The sequence below is a fragment of the Hippichthys cyanospilos genome, chromosome 9 (genome assembly GCF_059441005.1).
Source record: "Hippichthys cyanospilos isolate Australia breed blue-spotted pipefish chromosome 9, RoL_Hcya_1.0, whole genome shotgun sequence".
NCBI classification, from domain to species: domain Eukaryota; kingdom Metazoa; phylum Chordata; class Actinopteri; order Syngnathiformes; family Syngnathidae; genus Hippichthys; species Hippichthys cyanospilos.
This window is the reverse complement of record NC_142377.1, coordinates 17,085,116-17,103,584: the sequence shown is the minus strand read 5'-3', so window position 1 is coordinate 17,103,584 and position 18,469 is coordinate 17,085,116. Positions and strand designations below refer to the sequence as shown.

At 38.6% G+C, this 18,469-nt stretch overlaps 1 protein-coding gene across 9 annotated transcripts in view; it reads left to right on the top strand.

Annotated features, from left to right (window-relative positions):
- The window catches only part of cacna1da (calcium voltage-gated channel subunit alpha1 Da), a 68,852-nt gene that overhangs the window by 25,211 nt on the left and 25,172 nt on the right, over positions 1–18,469 (top strand). For 6 of the 9 annotated variants that reach the window (XM_088424326.1, XM_088424332.1, XM_088424331.1 and 3 more), the window contains exons 8-25: positions 115–218; positions 2,100–2,269; positions 6,353–6,440; positions 7,182–7,208; positions 7,442–7,602; positions 7,690–7,915; positions 8,282–8,489; positions 8,579–8,699; positions 8,789–8,876; positions 9,637–9,664; positions 9,739–9,893; positions 9,970–10,099; positions 13,301–13,360; positions 16,855–16,961; positions 17,274–17,361; positions 17,442–17,549; positions 17,627–17,679; positions 17,767–17,913. In XM_088424326.1, coding sequence (XP_088280452.1) covers positions 115–218; positions 2,100–2,269; positions 6,353–6,440; positions 7,182–7,208; positions 7,442–7,602; positions 7,690–7,915; positions 8,282–8,489; positions 8,579–8,699; positions 8,789–8,876; positions 9,637–9,664; positions 9,739–9,893; positions 9,970–10,099; positions 13,301–13,360; positions 16,855–16,961; positions 17,274–17,361; positions 17,442–17,549; positions 17,627–17,679; positions 17,767–17,913 — 2,069 coding nt within the window. Of the gene's footprint in view, positions 1–114; positions 219–2,099; positions 2,270–3,859; positions 3,935–6,352; positions 6,441–7,181; positions 7,209–7,441; positions 7,603–7,689; positions 7,916–8,281; positions 8,490–8,578; positions 8,700–8,788; positions 8,877–9,636; positions 9,665–9,738; positions 9,894–9,969; positions 10,100–13,162; positions 13,223–13,300; positions 13,361–16,854; positions 16,962–17,273; positions 17,362–17,441; positions 17,550–17,626; positions 17,680–17,766; positions 17,914–18,469 lie in introns of all 9 variants that reach the window. The other 3 variants (XM_088424330.1, XM_088424327.1, XM_088424333.1) reach the window with 2 other exon arrangements.

Sequence of the window (18,469 nt, the reverse complement as noted above, 5' to 3'; positions counted from 1 at the left end):
ATGTGTGTGAGGAATGCCTCTAACTTTTGCTGTGCCTCTTTTGAAAGTTTTCTTGTTTCCTTTTCACTCCTTCTTCTTACCCCTCGTCTCTTTCCTCTGCGCACGCTCCTCCAGATGAATGACGCGATGGGCTTTGAGCTTCCATGGGTGTACTTTGTCAGTCTCGTGATCTTCGGCTCCTTTTTCGTTCTTAACCTGGTTTTGGGTGTGTTGAGCGGGTAAGCACCTTCTGCTTTTCTTTGTTTGTGTTGACTGGCTACTTCTGAATCCCTCAGGTTAATGACGCCATAGGATGGGAAACCCCTTGGATTTATTTTGTTAGCCTGATCATACTCGGCTCCTTTTTTGTGCTGAACCTCGTGTTAGGTGTGCTTAGTGGGTAAGAGACAAACGTGTGCAGTGGCATTTGCTTTGCAGTGTTCTTTTGTTTGCTTGATTATAATTTGTGGCAAAACACCAATTATCCTCAAAATGAGCATGAAAGGTGCACAATTACAAATGCTATTGTATAAACACTCACCCATAAGTTGTATTTAAGTGCTAAAATCTTAAAATTAATTAACATTGTTGTACACGAACAAAGTTTTTCTTTTAACCTATTCCAGCACTTTGAGATTTCACTGAAATGTAATGTGCCTAAATTAAATGTAATATTTGGTTATTATTCACATTTTGCTGTACACAAATTCACCTCATCAGTTGATTTTTGGCTAAGCTCATGCTTAACTGTCCAACTATTTTTGTCACTATTATTAAGAAAAAAAGCACTCTATACTATTGTACTTCAGAAAATCATAATGATCACACATTTTAATACTAAATACTGAACTTAAATAATGAATTCCAATTTGTGCAATACAGTATATTTCACTATGGTGCAGCTCCTCTTCTTTTTTGCATTGGGCACTTGGGGTGCAGTACACAATCACAGCTAAGTTCAGTAAAGTTCAGTTTCAATAAAAGAAGTCATTTTTTTCCGAGGCCTAAGAAATATTCTTGTGTTTATTTTTTACTTGTGCAGCTCCACTATTTGTATTCAGATCTCCTTTTCAGACTACTTGATCACCATTTGACTAATATGTTCTCACCGTTGTCTCTGACAAACTAAAATCAATGGGAGTATTTCTATTGCTATATTACATTTGAATTTTAAATATACCGTTTTCTCTTGTTTAATAGGCTGGTGTCCCTATACTTTTATCCATGTGGTGCATTTCGGCCCCATGTTGGCGTCACATATTTGCATTCCTTTGTTTTTTTTTTTTTGGAAGGGGGTTGGGGGGTGGACTGTAAAGTGAGCATGTCCTTCCCCTCCCACTTCAGTCAAAAGCACCCAACCCTCGAGAGAGCAAATTAATCGTATTCCTCGCCTTTCAGTCCTCTCTGGGATTCTAAGCTCGCTCAAACCCAGTTTGCTTTCCGGCTGTGTCAAATGGTTGTGCTGTGTTATTAAAGTAGAATTAACACAGCAGGGATGTTGACCAGCCAGCAAAGGCAAGTTAACAAAATCCTTTGACATTATTGCTATGATCTTGTAAGTCCGTTTCGAGAAACAGTCTCGCAAACTAGCAGTGGATGTCCCATTTTACCCACTGTTCATTTTTGTGCATCATTAGCAGCCTCTGGCCTCAGGTGGCCACAGTATACATTTTATAAATTGAGATTAAAGGCCACAGTTGCATGACTCTTGAAACCATCTGTCTACCTAAATTTCTGACTCTTTATGATGAGGCTGTTGGCATGCAGGATCCAATACACCAGTGAAGGATCTAAATATAATACTGCGCCCACTTTCCAAGGTGTACATCTCCCTCCAGTGGCTTGGGATGTGAAAAACACATAAATCTTAGAAAGGTTGGGATTGCAAAATAGAGATTATGCAACAAAGAATCGCTTTGCTGTTAAACTAACAAATCCTCTTATTGTCGATGAGTCATTGGAGAAGTGTTGACTCATTTGTTTCCATTGTGCTGGTGTGAAAAAAACGTGTTCTTTGTGGACTGTGGAGTTAGGTCCTTTCTATGCAATGCAATTTTACTCAATTTTTGTTCTTTTGTGTCGTATGTGTTTGCTTGGACTCCTGATTCTGCCCAACCTAGCGAGTTCTCCAAAGAGAGAGAAAAGGCCAAAGCTCGTGGAGACTTCCAAAAGCTGCGTGAGAAGCAGCAGCTGGAGGAGGACCTGAAGGGTTACCTGGACTGGATCACTCAGGCCGAAGATATTGACCCTGACAATGAAGATGAGGCAGATGAAGAGTGTAAACGCAACCGTAAGCACATTCCTATTTAATTTGCACCTTTAAGGTAGAAAACCCTTCAAAAATGTCTTTTCTCAGCTTCCCCTACAATGTATTCTAAATGGAACACATTGCGACTACTGCTGGTTCAGCTGAGAAATGGAGAGGAGAAAAAAAAACACAGTACTTGAGTAATATAAAAAAAAACTCTTAATCCAAATCCTCTTTATATAAGCAGCACACATAGAACACCAACTGACTCACCTTGTGGTTGAAATTTATGCTCATTCTCCTTTAAATCATAAACTGCACTCCCTGACATAATTGAACACACACTCAATGACTTTGACCTTGTGTTGTTTCAGCAAAACCATTAAATTCTGATTGAGCTGCACTACCTGGCAGCACCATACGTTCCACATCCATTAGCTTGTCCTTAGAGGCCCTGTAAAGTGAATTCAGCGATTTGTTTTAAAATACATTATGTACGTTTTAAGATATTTGAGAACTCATTGATGGAATGTAGCGTTAAACTCTTTTTCATCATTGCAGTTGTCCAGATTTTCTGTCTTTTAGCTAAAATTGTGTGGTGTTGCATGCATTTTTATACAGACACGATTTATTTATTTATTTTATTAGGCCGTGGCCATTTTTTTGCAGAAACACTGACCTCCCAGCCATGCTAGCGACCTTAAATAAGAAAAAAAGAGTTTGCTCAGTGTTACAGACACTGCCTTTCTTAATAGTAGTTGCTGCATACTAACGCTAGTCTAGACACAGCTAGTTATTCTTGGTTGCATGTATACATACTTGCTGCCCCTTTAGATTGTGTTGATACTTCCATGCTCCCAAGTATATGGCAGTTTAAATATTTCACAAAAATTTGCTAGATTTAACTAGGTGAGATAACACGGTTGTTAACCAAACTCATCTCTGTGGTGTGTCAAATTTTGAAAATATACATTCATAACATTCACTTTACAGGATCTTTAAATACCTCATGGTGTTGTTGAGTGATTAAAATATGTTGTTGCATTCCTGTAGTACCTAGCTCCCAACACTGAACATCAACGAAGGCTGTTCTGACATACTCCAACATTTTTTAGAATGTCCTCCCAGTAAAGAGTAAAAAAAGAGCCCAACCCTTTCAATTATGTTTAACGCCCTGGTGTCCCACCACTTTTGCTTATATATGTCTTTATATTTGCGTTTGACCCTCTTGGAGCAAAAATACTCTTCTCGTCTTTGCCTTCAGTGTTAGTGAAACGGGACCCCAACTATCATGTTGTTTTTTGTAAATGCATTCATCTGCAGTGTAGCATGTTAGCGTAGGATCTCCTCTCCAGCAGGCGCTTCTCGTGACCAACAGTAAGCACGCCCCCATCACCTCTACCACCACCACCTCTTCCTTGTTTTGCTCTCCTCAGCCCCCATGTGGCTCCGGCTGCTCTTTGTCACTGTTGGATTATTGATATTTGGAATACGGTTGTTGTCCGGTGTTGCTTGTCTGCTCTGACCCCATTTTGATAGCAGTGCATTCTCCTCCCTGACCTCCCCCACCCCATGTTCCTCTGCTGTGCCATTATGTCTGAATGCATGGCCTTGCATGCATTGCACATGAAGGGGTGACTCTGGCTGACCTTACTGAGAAGAAGAAAGGAAGGTTTGGGTGGTTCAGCCAGTCGTCCGACACTCATGGTAAATCCCGTGCTCTCCCTCCTTTTTGTGCTTATTTGTGAGAGTGTGTCTGTATTTGGAGAACTGCATAGTATAAGAGAATGCCTGACTGCCATACTGTATGTCTATTTTTTCATTGGTCTATTCGGCACTTGTGGCTGAACTTAATGGAATCTACCTGGCAACAAGTAGCCACACAAATCGTGCTTCTTAATGGGTCCGAATCGCCCTATTTTACCCTATCCAGTCAGCCTTAGAATTATAGACGATGATATGTTATCTCTGGTACAATTTTTAATTCAATCTGAGTTATTTTGGTGGCTACACCTGCCTCGGTAAAACCCCGCCTCTCATCGCGTGACTGCCGCGCCCATTTCATGACATTTTCCCTGTTCACCGCTGACTGGTCGGTGAATGTGAGTGTATGTTAAGTCGGCATGGGCGGTTCTCCATTATTGTCATCACAAAATGGAGGTCCAGTTGTTTTCTCCGTTGAGGCGGGCCTGGTGCTGAGAGACAATGCTCAGAGATGTGTGAGCGATTGAGGTGTTTTTGATGAGGAATTGGCATTTTAAAGCTTCAGAATGTTGATTTTTGCACAACAGAGGCCCATTGTTTAATTGTAGGACCTGCTTTGCTACCATGTCAAAAAAGCCAAAGGTCTTCTAAAACTGTTTGGCCATTTTCAGTAGTAAAAACTTCATTTACTGTATATAATTAATGTAATAAGTAAATAGGTTTTTCTATATGATTTATTGCATGTAAAACTACATTTTCCACTTCCACACACTCAAGGCTCAGGTAATGACAAATTCGGGTCACCTGTTTTCTGTGACTGACAAAACTTTGGCCTAAGCCTTGTGCACGTGATGCCATTTTCAGTCTACAGCAAGTGTAAAAAAATATGTTTTAAAAAGCATAAATTGTAAATGACAATTTATTTAGTTATGAAATGGATTAGACAAAATTACTGCAAAAAATATACAGTATATATTTCATTTTACTACACTATACTCGCAAAACGCAATTGAGGGTACATTTCAAAAGAATAATTTAAAAAGAATATATGGTAAGTAAAATAAAAAAAATCTCCAAACTGGCCATATTTTTTGTAGTTTATCAGCACACCTTTTTTGTAGTGTTGAAGCATTTTAATTAGACTGAAGGAGTATGCCATTTTGCCTTTTGTCTCCATCTGGCAAGCATACAAAAACACAATTAGCTGCTCTACCTACTGGGAACGTTGGTGAATTGCCATCTTAATGGCAATTAATTTGCAGAAAAGTCATGGTATTTTATGTAATAAATACTTGCTTTCTCACTGGAGCATTATAAACCACTGCTCTGTGTGTGTTTGTGTGCATTTGTGTGTGTGCGTGCGTGCAAGCTAATGTAATGCCTACTCATTTCTTAATCATCATGAATGTGCTAAACCCCTTGTGTGTAAGCACTGCACTGCAATTTTTGTTTAGCTTTGAAACATAAAAAGAGTTATCATTTTTACATGAAAGGAGTCTAATACACAGTAAATAAAAATACATGATTTGATAGCAGCACCGCCCCGTTTTTCCTCAAGGCTCCTGATGTGAATGTAGGAAACAAGGTTAAACCCAGATCACTACTCCAGCAATCAGCACTATTTCCAGAGCTGAAAGCTTTGCGACCACTCAAGGAATCAAAGGCAACACGTCTGCATAAGCTGAGCGGCGACACACACACACACATGCACACACACCTCAATGCTTTCGGAGATGGCTCACACCTAATCAAGACTGCACTCTGAGTAGAGCATTTCAGAGACTTTTCAGAGTTTTAGGTCTGTCCTCTTTTTCTTCATGGGCAGCTAGTTACTCACTTTTCCCAGAATCGCATAGTGCTTTGTGTAATTATTAATATGGTATTTCAGCGCCCTCATTTTAGATATTCTCTCTTACTTTTTTTTTTTTTACCTTTTTTCTCACTTACCTTCTCTCACTTATCTTTTTTTTTTTTTTTTTGCAATCAGTATCACACCTCTCAAATGGTGGACACTGTGCCCCTGGTATATTTTACTATATGTAAAGTGTTGTACATAAGAAAAACATACTACATTTTAGATTACGAATTATGTATTTAACTCTTTCACTGCCAAGTGTTACCCGAAAAGGCAAAGCCTTGAGTGCCAGTCAATTTTTATGGGTCTGTTTTTGATGGCAAATTACAGTTTGCGTTCACATATAACTACACTACTAAAGTGCTTAATATTATTACAAAATTGCTGTTTTTAGTTTAAGTTAAGGTTTCTTTAAATCATCTGCACCAATGCTTTTTGTTTGTTGTTCCTCGCTGTTTGTACAATATGAATAAACATGAATATGAGTGGATAATGTGTTGAAATTGCTGCAGAGACACCTTCATTTCCATTCTCAATTTGAGTCTTTCTTTTCTTTGGAACTGCAGCGAGCGTTCCAGCCAGCGAAACCGAATCTGTGAACACAGAGAACCAAAACGGGGAGGATGAAAAGACACCATGCTGCGGACCTATGTGGTGAGTGTATGCAACACATTTCATAAATTCATTTGCATAAATCTCATATTACACTTGGATTGGTTGTCTCACCTTCAATGGGGCAGATTAAAGGTCAGGAAGCAAAAATTCATTTGGTCTGTTAAAATTCATGTTTTTATTGTTAATATATATTGGAATACTGTATATATCTGTCACTTCTTGGAACTTGTCAATCATAGTTCCATTAAAAACTAGGATTTAGTTTCACATTCAGTAAAATTACAATTTTACCAATGCTTCTGGCATTGCAAGTGTTGTTACTCTATCCTCCACTAGGGTTACTGGAATTGACATTAGCTGGTAGGCAAGCAACACCGTAGAAATACAGCACAACTTCCCATGCACTAACTGAATAGTCAATGGCGAGTATCATTTTGAATTTGTGGAAGAGATTTTGATGCACAGAAGCCATAAACCTTCACCAACAAAAGATGCTAACGTACTGTGAAAGAGCCTTATTCACAAGGCTTCTGTTACATCACAGCTTCAGAAAACCCCCACAACAATAAGGTCCATAATTCAAATTGCAGGCGATAGATTCAGAATTGAATGGTAATGGCAGTTGTGCTTTGTTCTGGAGGTCTCTAGAAAAACTATTCAATCGTCGCTCCCTGACCTTTAAAATCAATGTCTTCCTGATTGTTAATACTCCTGCTTTTTTCTAGATGTATAATAAACTTTCACATCCACCGCAAATTGACTAATTCTTCTTTCTTTCAGTCAAAAAATTTCAAAGTCAAAGTTCAGGTCAGTGTCTTTCTTTGTATGCAAAATCCCAGAGTTATTTTTGTTATCTACAGTAAATGTTTTTATTTTGAATAGTATGACAAAGATAGCAGTACCAGAAAGTAATGTATTGTCAATGCAAATTTGAAAATTACTATGTCTATACAGTAATGTCAACAAAACATACATTATACTCGACCATATTTTGAAGCAATGAAAAGCACCCGGTAAACATCTGCTGCCATCTCCTCCAGTCGGCGCTGGCGCCGCTGGAACAGGTTCTGCCGCAGGAAGTGCCGGTTAGCTGTCAAATCGGTGCCTTTCTATTGGCTGGTCATCATCCTGGTTTTCCTCAACACCCTCACCATATCATCAGAGCACTACAACCAACCTTTGTGGCTGACACAAGTGCAGGGTACCCACAACTCTGCGCTTTACGTCATAGCAATCTTTCAGCATTAATGAGTCCTACATTTGTGTTTGGGTCATTTGTGGCTTCCAGATGTGGCCAACAAGGTGTTGCTAGCCCTGTTCACCTGTGAGATGTTGGTGAAGATGTACAGTCTCGGCCTACAGGCCTACTTTGTTTCCCTCTTCAACCGCTTTGACTGCTTTGTGGTGTGTGGTGGGATCACCGAAACCATCCTGGTGGAGCTGGAGATCATGTCCCCACTCGGGATCTCCGTGTTCCGCTGCGTGCGCCTCCTGAGAATTTTCAAGGTCACGCGGTAAGACGGCAACATCTATACATGCATTTTCTCTTGTGATTATGGTATGTTCAGTCAAGGAAGCATTCCAGCTAACCATGTTTCCACAGTTACCTTTAAAAGTAAATCTCACTACTAATTACTTAATTTAAAAATTCTTCATTACTTTTAATGATTACTTTGTCTTTAACCATTTTTTCCAATACTGTATTGGAAGTGCATTTTTAACAGAACTGTTCAAAGACAAAGACAGCATGGATGAACGGATTTGATTGTATACCTGCTGCACAATGACAATAAAGCCATTCTATTCTAGATAGATTGATTTTGATTTCTTAGCTTATCTCTTTCTCTTTCTTAGCTTATCTCTCTCTCTCTTTTTCCCAGCCACTGGCAGTCACTCAGCAATTTGGTGGCTTCTCTCCTCAACTCCATGAAATCCATCGCTTCCTTGCTGCTGCTGCTCTTCCTCTTTATCATCATCTTCTCCCTGCTGGGCATGCAGGTGTTTGGCGGAAAGTTCAACTTTGATGAGACCCAAACCAAGAGGAGCACATTTGACAACTTTCCACAAGCGCTTCTCACGGTCTTTCAGGTAGTTAGAGATCATTAAAAAAAAAAAACATCTTTAAAAAATACTTTGGGACATGATTCAGACTAAATGAATTTACTTTTCCCCTTCAGATCTTGACCGGAGAAGACTGGAATGCTGTCATGTATGATGGCATCATGGCGTACGGAGGCCCTTCCTCTTCTGGGATGATTTTATGCTTCTACTTTATCATCCTTTTCATTTGTGGAAACTGTATCCTTGTTCATGTTCACTTACATTTAGCTACTGGACATGACCAAAGAACTGGACTTTTAAGTGTCCTTTACTGAAAATGTCCTCAGACATCCTGCTGAATGTCTTCTTGGCCATTGCTGTGGACAACTTGGCAGATGCGGAGTCTCTCAACACAGATGAAGGAGATAAGAAAGGGTAAAAACTGGACTATTTGCATTTTGAAATGAATAATGGTACAAGACGTTTTTGAACTTCCTACTTTGATCAAATCCTATCATACACTCTTTTTGAACATGTTTTATTTCAATCAGAAGCAAGGAACATGTGCTTCTGTTTATCATTCCAGGGTTTCACCTGTAGTTGAAATTTGGAAATTTCATACTCAAACCCAATACATTTTAACATATACAAAGCTAAAATAAATAAATAAATCTCTGCGGATTAACATGCCCGCATAAATAAAAACTAAACTAAGTGTTCTCCTTTTTAAAAGTCATCAATCACAAAATTCACTTGCAATTGAGCCCTGTATGGTTGTATGACATTGAACTTGACTTAGCGCAATTTGCAACACGCATCAGATTGGGAGACAACAACTCTTTAATGAAGAAGTTTCAAGCTGTTCATTGTCACTCCTAAAAAAAAAAGGAGCAGCTCATTGTCCATTGAATTGAAACGGGAAAAAAATATAACAAAACTTGTTTCATTCTTTACATTCTAATTACCGTAATAGTCTCTGCTGTATGTTTTTCAGGTCCATTTTTAAAGGCACTATTATTCTCTGTAACATTTTTTTAAAAATGTTTTTAAGGGGTAAGCGGAATCGATTATTTGCATTTCAATGAGTTTCAATGGTGGAAGAAGATTTGAGATGTTTTGTAATGTAATAAATTCATCTTTTTACTTCATTTATGTCATAACACGTGTGGATGCATGACGTTTCTGTGTGTTTCAGGGACAAAAAGGACGACAAAGATGAGAAGGTATGTGACATTTAAACACTATGGCTTTAAAATTATAATGCACAAGTTACAGTCTAAAGATTTTGCACGTTTAGGATGAAGACGAGGACAACGATGACACCGCTGCAGATGAAGATGACCCAGAAGTTCCAGCAGGACCTCGACCGGCCATCTCAGACTTGGTCAAGAAGGAGAAGATCACTCCGATCCCAGAGGGAAGTGCCTTTTTCATCTTCAGCAACACTAACCCGTAAGGGACACTTCTACACACAAACATCACTTTTTTTTTATCGCACATATGTTGATGCATTGGCCATCTGTTGCAGAGTTCGTGTGTTTTGCCACAAGCTCATCAATCACCACATCTTCACCAACCTCATCCTGGTGTTCATCATGCTCAGCTCCGTCTCGCTCGCCGCAGAGGATCCAATCCGAAACTTCTCCGCTCGCAATATTGTAAGTCCAGTCTCGCCACATTAAATCATTCAATCGCACGTAGGGCTGGGCAATTTGGGGAAAATTGATCATCATGCTTCAAACTGAAGTCATGCTTAGTAAAACCAGAATTAATCTTAATTTAGTATTTATTAGTATTTATTCACCTATTAAAGGTCTACTTTAAATATTCTGTGACTTAAAAGAACAAGAAAATGACTTAATAGCAAGTTAAATCATAAGACATTAAAATAATAGCAAAGAAAATGATCTGCTTTGAAGACGAGGCTACATTCACACTGCAGCCTGAAGTGACATGATTCAGATTTTTTTTTTTTCCCTATGCGACCTGTGTCTGATCTTTTAATGCGACACAGGTCACTAGAGTATGTTGTCCTGAATCCAACTCGCATTCAATCGTTTGTCATGCTGCTTCAGTCTTCACAGCCAGGTCACATTTATCCAACTCGCATTTAAAAAAAAGCGACAAACATCAATTCTCTGCTCAAAAAAGCGGGAGCAGGTTGTGAAAACCAAAACAATAGCAGATGAGGCTGTGACAAATTAATGGAGGGAGCACAAGTGTATTATTCTCTTTCTCTATCTCCCTCTCTCTCTCTTGCTCTGTCTTTGCTTCGAGCGAACAAGCGAGATGTAGCTGGCACACGGCCAAAAACCGCATCCTTCCCCTCCTCAATTTCCTCCTTAAATGTAACATTGAAAATATTCAGAAAATCACCAGTTACTCCATTTGGCTATCCATCGTGGTTCTTACGAAAACACTAACTTTAAGCACGCCCACTGTGTGTGACGTCACAGTGTCCTCAATAAGCACGAGGGACAGTTTGGGCTTGTTTAGTTTTTAAAACAGGGCGCACACAGGTCGTATTTCTTTGGAAATGTGAAGGACCTCATGAAAAAAATTGGTATTCACAAAAAAAAAAAAAATACTGGAATTGAGCATTAAGCCCTGCGAGTGTTAAAGTAACCTCAGAGTTAATTTCATGAATACACTTACATAGAAAAAAAGATTAGAAGACAGTAATGAATTTTATGAATATGACCCGTTTTTCACAGATTAGTTTGAATAAATGCCACGTGAGCATTGTTACCACAGCATTTGTAAATATTCCTTATTTGAAATTGAATCCTTCCCGTAATGTCAAATGCTAACTTTTGCTAGCTAGACAATGGCAATAAACTGGCAGCATTTCCAAAACAAAGTACATGTTGTAGTTCCTTTTACAGTACGCACACACTTCACCGTTTGACACATAAATGTTCTCATTTTCATTTGATTATCATGTTTTTATGATCACGATAAGCCAAAGTAAAATCACAGTTCTCAGTTTTCATTAATTGCCCAGCCCTAATCACATTTTACTGCTGTCCTGTGAAAGGTGGTATGACCCCGTGCCTCTGAAAAGTGTCCCTTATGATTTAATGTAGTTGAGGTTTTACTAAGTGTAAAAGGCATTGATTTATAAATATAACACATACTTAATGAGATAATCATTTTTGGAAATTTAACTAAATATACAGTATGTAGCAAAATTAGTAGAACACCTAAAATTTGAAAAGAAAATGATTTGAAATGAAATAAATTTTGAAACCTTTTAAGAGGTTTGGTCCTAAACCGGCTTCATTTATAGAATACTTGAATAAATAATCTGATTGCTGCTAATTATAAATACATCTGAATTTAAAAAAATAAATCAATGAATAATAATAATAATAATAATGTATATTTAATGTTCTGATTAAATTGGTATATGTACTGTAGTTGTGTGGATCATCCTTTTTTAAAAGGTAAGATTATTCTTACAGGTAAAACAGCAGATACGCTGAAATGTCTTTGTGTTCTATTCAAAGTACTGTGCAAGGTTGATGACTCTATATGGACAAAAGCATTGGGACCCTTTTCCTACTATTCTAAGTGCATGAAAAGATCTTCAAAAAAGAAAAAAAACATGTCTTTATGAAGATTGAGGTTCACTGCAGGAAACAGAAAGGGAACCTTTCCAGATGGTTCCCACTCATAAAAACAAAATGAAGATTTACAATTAAGCAGGAACTACGGGGTAAAGCCCTTATATGATTAATTTACCCCACATTTGATGTTTGCCTTGAAAACAGGGGTTAACACTACTAGATAGATAGATAGATAGATAGATAGATAGATAGATAGATAGATAGATAGATAGATAGATAGATAGATAGATAGATAGATAGATAGATAGATAGATAGATAGATAGATAGATAGATAGATAGATAGATAGATAGATAGATAGATAGATAGATAGATAGATAGATAGATAGATAGATAGATAGATAATCTGAAAGTTACAGGAGGATTGGTAGGAGAAAAAAAAAAAAGTTTTCGACCATGCCCCAAACAAGGACGTGGCACAAGACTGTAAAGAAATATTTATGGTTATTTAGACTACATGACAAAGATGTCTGGCAAGGACATTATGCTTGTCCATAACCACGCATTTCAAATTAATTTAGAGGTCTGTCTCAATGGTTTTGCCCATATAGTCTATGTTTGTGCTGCAGTAATTATTAAATCTACAGTGGAACCTCTTAAGTTCAAATCAAGTTCAAATACAGAAATGCAGCTGATGCACGATAGTGGCTCATATTTTTTTTTCTTCTTCGTGGTGCATTTTTTGACTGGTGAGACTTTTATGGAGCAACTAATATTAAAAAAAATAAATAAGGTAAGTGCTGCCAAAAATCCCTCCCCAAAGAATAAACGGAAAGCATTTTCAGATGTAATTCTTTGATGTTTGTTAAACATGAACAACAGCAGTTTTGAGTTCTAAGTTTGTTTTATTTTCTCAGAATTTTGGTCATATTCCAAATTTTCTTTAGAGGTTCCACTGTAGTAATTAGAACTACTCCAGTCGATTTTAGTTATGACACTGCATACAAGAAGCCGTCTAGTCTTTTAACGAAAATATACAAATATCCTTCCAAATTTACAACTTTAAAAAATAACCAATTGAACTTGTTTTTTAATGATGTGTAAATCTGCACAATGAACTGTCTTTGTTAAACATCTACGTTGCTTTTTGCAGATACTTGGTTACTTTGACTATGCTTTCACGGCTATCTTTACTGTTGAGATCGTTTTGAAGGTAAATGTCCTGTGTCCCCTGTTTGTGCTGTACTAACCACCCACCCAATAACCCTGCACACATGTGGTTGCCTTCCAGGTCCTAGGCTATGCAGATTATGTCTTCACTAGTATGTTTACATTTGAGATCATATTGAAGGTAACCCCTTAAGTGACAACGAGAGCCTTGCTGCATTCTCTCCTTGTGTGTCACCCGCCACTCAGTACAACCTGGCTTGATTGTTTCCTTTCTCTTATTTACTTTTTTGCTTCATGGCACCTCTTTTAAAGATAGAACTAAATCGCAGAGATTGGACTGGTTACTTTCACATCAGTAACACAAACGCAAGAGAGAACTTGGGGGAAGGAAACATTACATCAAACATTACATTTTACTACCATGGGTGTCACATCATGGCTGGAAAAAAATGATGCGTTAAAAAGGATTGCAGATGTCCAATGTTTGAAATGCAACCAATCTTGACAAGCTGCTCAGACATTTTTGAAGCATTGGCTGAAGTTGAGTCAGAGGTGTTTACCAGTATTCTTTTTGGCAGGAGCTGGGGATGGATGCTCAAACGCAAAGTCAACTCCAGTCAAAGCTAACTTCATGCCTCCCGTACAGACTAGGGGTTGAATGACTTGAAGTCATTTAACTTAAACCGCATTTTGCCATTAACGCGGCCGTCTCGTTGAAATCAACAGGTTTCATCTATTTCTCTATTGCCCTAATCACTGAAACAGATATAACATGGCACGAGTGGCTCATAAACAACTACGATCCCTAGTAGGGATGGGACGAGACACAAATTGCATGAGACGTGATGTCTCACAAGATTGACTCCATGAGAAATGGTCATTTAAAATATTTGTAAGGGATGACTTGAAAATTATTTATAGTATTTCTACCGTATGGCTGCTTCTATTGCTTCTATTTTTTTGATGTCAGCATCCGACTGCTCCGCGAGGGCACTCAAGCACTGCTAACTTGTGGCTAATTTATTCATTTAATAAGGCATTGGTATCTACACATTGTTTGGTATGCTGAACTTTATTTTGAAGCATGGACTTGCCTTCTCAAAACGTTTGGCAGTGTGTTTTACTGTCATTGCCTGAAAGCACATTCTCTCTGTGTATTCCATTGCCCCCCCCAAAAACAAAATTCGATCTCGTGCTGTGTATGAACAAGAAATCTTGTTGCATTCTAATCTTGCAAGGTCTCTCCGTGCGAAATCTCGTCCCATCCCTACTTTCATGCAAACATTCGTACAATTCAAACATCTGCCTAGCAATGGTAAAAGGTTACCGTTTATAAATTGTTCAGTACAAACACAGATATCAACTCTGATGATTCATGACAATGACAATCTGTCTTTTCCTTGACAAATTTGATCTTCTTGCCCTGATTCCAATTCGATGAACATTGCGCCTGTATTTTTGCAGCAAAAATCACATTTAATATCAAATATCCCAAAAACTCAATAAGTACCATGATAAGCAATTTGTAGACCACCTGCATGGCAACCAGATCCAGAGGTTGAAAGGAAAAATGTATTGTGGTCTACAACTAGTGTTTTCCACCGGCCTTCATCCCACAGGCACATGACAAGATCTTCTTCCACCTCCCATTTGCCCGAGTGACATCGAATCACAAACCACACTCAAATACCTTCATAGTCTCACCGAGAGTTGGAACTTTCAACAATCCATGTAACACAATTGCAGGATGCTACAATACATTATGGCAAAACATTTTCTCCTTTAATTTTTTAAAGATTTTGTACAGTTCTGATATTATTCACTGTAGTGACCGGCAGCCATGCAGTTGTGTTCATAAACTGATGCTACAGTTTTAAAATTTCCAACTGTCCGCGAGGCCATGAAGGCTCGGTTGGATGAACAACAAGGGTTGAAAAGTGAGTGAGCGAGCCTGTGCTTGGAAGCAAAAGCTCACTCATATGTACGGATGACATCATCGATTAATCAATCATCTTCTTCCAAAAATCTGGAATGTCTTCTTCAAAAATTCTGAAGTGGTTCAACCCCTAGTATAGACTGCTTCACAGATGCATAAAAGAGGGGGCAAAATCAGCCATGTTCCAGCATGGCTCATTATGCTTACCCGGGCTGAGTGCATTGAAAGATGGACTCGTCTCTGCAGCCGTTTAGATACAAATCAGGCCACCGCTATTTGTCAAATTCCCCAACGCTCTCCGTTAGCACTTGGCGTCTCGCTGCGTGGGGACTCCACCGTTTACATGCACTCTGAGAGTTAATCCTTCACTTTTATGATTTGATGATAGAGTCATTTTGGCTGGTTTTTCTTCTCTGCCTGTTTTCAAACTGGGAGCCGCCTTCCCTTCATTGGGTGTTATTAAAGAACATGATAGAATGGGCTTTAAGGGGACGGTCCGCATGAATGTGACAGTAAGTTCATGTTCACTTTCCAATCTCTATGACTGGATTTCTTGTAGAGAGTAACTATATTGCTGATGCAATGGCAACAAAATGCATGTTTTATTGCCATAGGAGATTGAGAAATGAATGACTTACTACTACATTCATGTCAATAGGGGCCGCGGGGGTGGCGATGGTAGATTTTAGTCCCCTTTTTTCACCACTATCAGATCGCCACCCTCAGAGTGAATTACAAGAGTGTGAAAAAGTGTGTTTGTGTTTTGCAAAATGGGTAGGTTATTATAAGTGAGCATAATACAGTAGACTGTATGTTGTTCCTATTTAACATGTTTGTACTATGTATACTTAGGCATCGGTCGATAACCGGGTTGACGGTTTACTGTCTACCGGTAAAAAGCACTTTTCTTTTTTTTTGCTTTTTTTTAACAAAGAGGGCGTTTAAACGGAGCAGAATATGATTGACTGCATGCACAGTTGACCCAACAAGCCCCATCTTTGAAAATAATTTAATTAGCAGCATGCTGAAAGACATGAAACATTTGCTCCTCTAAACCAATAAATCTGCTAAATATTGATGATGTTGGCAACTTCCAGCAGATGTTTGGATGAAGCTTTACAAATCGGAATCAAGTTATGTCGCTTAGTACGCCCTCCATGCCTTTTCTGGATCTTACAGGATGGCTCTCAAAACGCCACTTCACAGGCTTCAATAGGCACACCTAAGTGCTCGTTTTTCAACAAAAATACAAATGTATGCTAATGCTAGTCAAAAGAACGTTCTGTATATTATTAAGTCTTACAGGTATTAATATTCAAAGTCAGCCTTTTTGGCATGCATGAAGCATAAGGAGCAGGTCTTTTTTGTCTTAAAAATAGCTTACCAGTAACGGGTAATTGTGACTGCTAAAAACATTTTAAAAACAAGAAGACTGTTTATGTATTCAATTATCGAATTAGTTAGTCACTTGTACTAAACATGGTAACAATTTGTACCCAATATTCAGTATTTTGTTGAAAACTAAAATTGTGTTATCACACATTCAGATTCTAATATCGGCCCATGCCTACAGTATGTGTACTTTATGTCTGGATGAGTGATACAATGTGTGGTGGTCTGTCTGAAAGGGAGAATGTGTGTGTGATAGTGTATAAGGTGTGTATGTTGAAATCTGACTGTGTTTGTAGTGTGTTGTCTTTCGTCACTTGCTTCCCTAATATCATGTGCCTGCCCCTCAGATGACGACATACGGAGCTTTTCTCCATAAAGGAGCTTTCTGCAGAAATTACTTCAACCTTCTCGACTTGTTAGTTGTGGGAGTGTCTTTAGTCTCCTTTGGCATACAGTGAGTATGAATACATTAAAATCGTTTTTGACTGTTCCCATAACTTCCAACTACCAATCCAATTTTACCAATCTAGTAATTGCTGAAAAAATAAACCCCACACGTCAAAAATGTTTCCTTTTTAATGTTGTGTTATTTTTTAATTTGTATTTTCTTGTGTTGAATGTGAATTCAAAAAAATATTTGCCTGTTTGCCTATTTAGCTAGCTATCCAACAGTTAGCTGTTGATCTATCTGTCTTCCACATATTTAAAGCTCTCTCATCGTACCTTTTCAAAATCTAAGAAATGGTCATGTGTCTTCTTAATACAGGTCGTCTGCCATCTCAGTGGTGAAGATTCTCAGGGTCCTTCGTGTCCTGAGACCCTTGAGAGCCATCAATCGCGCCAAAGGCCTGAAAGTACGGAATGGATGCTAGTGCTCATCTGTCTCCCTGGATGCAGTTGTGTGTCTGAATATGTGTATTTCTTTTTCCAACAGCACGTGGTGCAGTGTGTGTTTGTGGCCATCAGAACCATCGGCAACATCATGATTGTCACCACTCTTCTACAGTTCATGTTTGCCTGTATAGGGGTTCAGCTCTTCAAGGTCTGCGCTGGGCTGACGAAAGGAAGTTAGAACTGGAAGAGGTTTAAGGGTGCAAAATCTGTTGTTTTTCTTCACAGGGAAAGTTTTATCGCTGTACAGATGAAGCCAAATCGAGCCCGGAGGAGTGCAAGTTAGTTTTCCCATCATCTTGTCCCAGCGCGTCGATTTATCCTATCGAGTTCACATCTGAAGCCCTGTGATTTGTTTGCAATTTCAGAGGCACGTACATCCTGTATAAGGACGGCGACGTGAACCAGCCCACCATCCACAAACGAGTGTGGCACAACAGCGATTTCAACTTTGACAACGTTCTTATGGCCATGATGGCTCTGTTCACTGTGTCGACCTTTGAAGGCTGGCCAGCGTGAGACTTTTCACATTCACTCTTTGACAGTTTTACTGCCGCGCGTAATGAGCGACCTGTCGAAACACTGGGTGACATCATGACTAAACGGTAGTGTTGTGGATAATGATTGACATTTAGACCATATGAACACTGCTTGCAAACAAAAGGGTTGGAATTCAGAAATAAATGTCACATAGCAGAAGGAAAGAAAACATACTGAAAACAATATAGATTCTCTGTAATGCTAGGTGGAATAAATATAGTGATACTATGATATGATGCCATTGCTATTTTTTCAGCACAATACAGCAGTACCCAACTGTTTCTGAGCCACGGGCCGGGTTCATGTAATGACATATATTTAGATGCTAAAATATGGTAGCAAAATATTCATTTTTTATTAGATAGGACAATGGCATGTTTGATTGAAGCTCTTCCAGATATATCAACATAGTTCCTTGCCACCAAAAGCAGTCATTTTAGACCAGGGATGTCCTCGAGCAGCACTACCCAGCATATTTTTGAAGTTTTCAACCTCTAACACCTGCATTTTTCTTATATTTCCGTCTTCCAC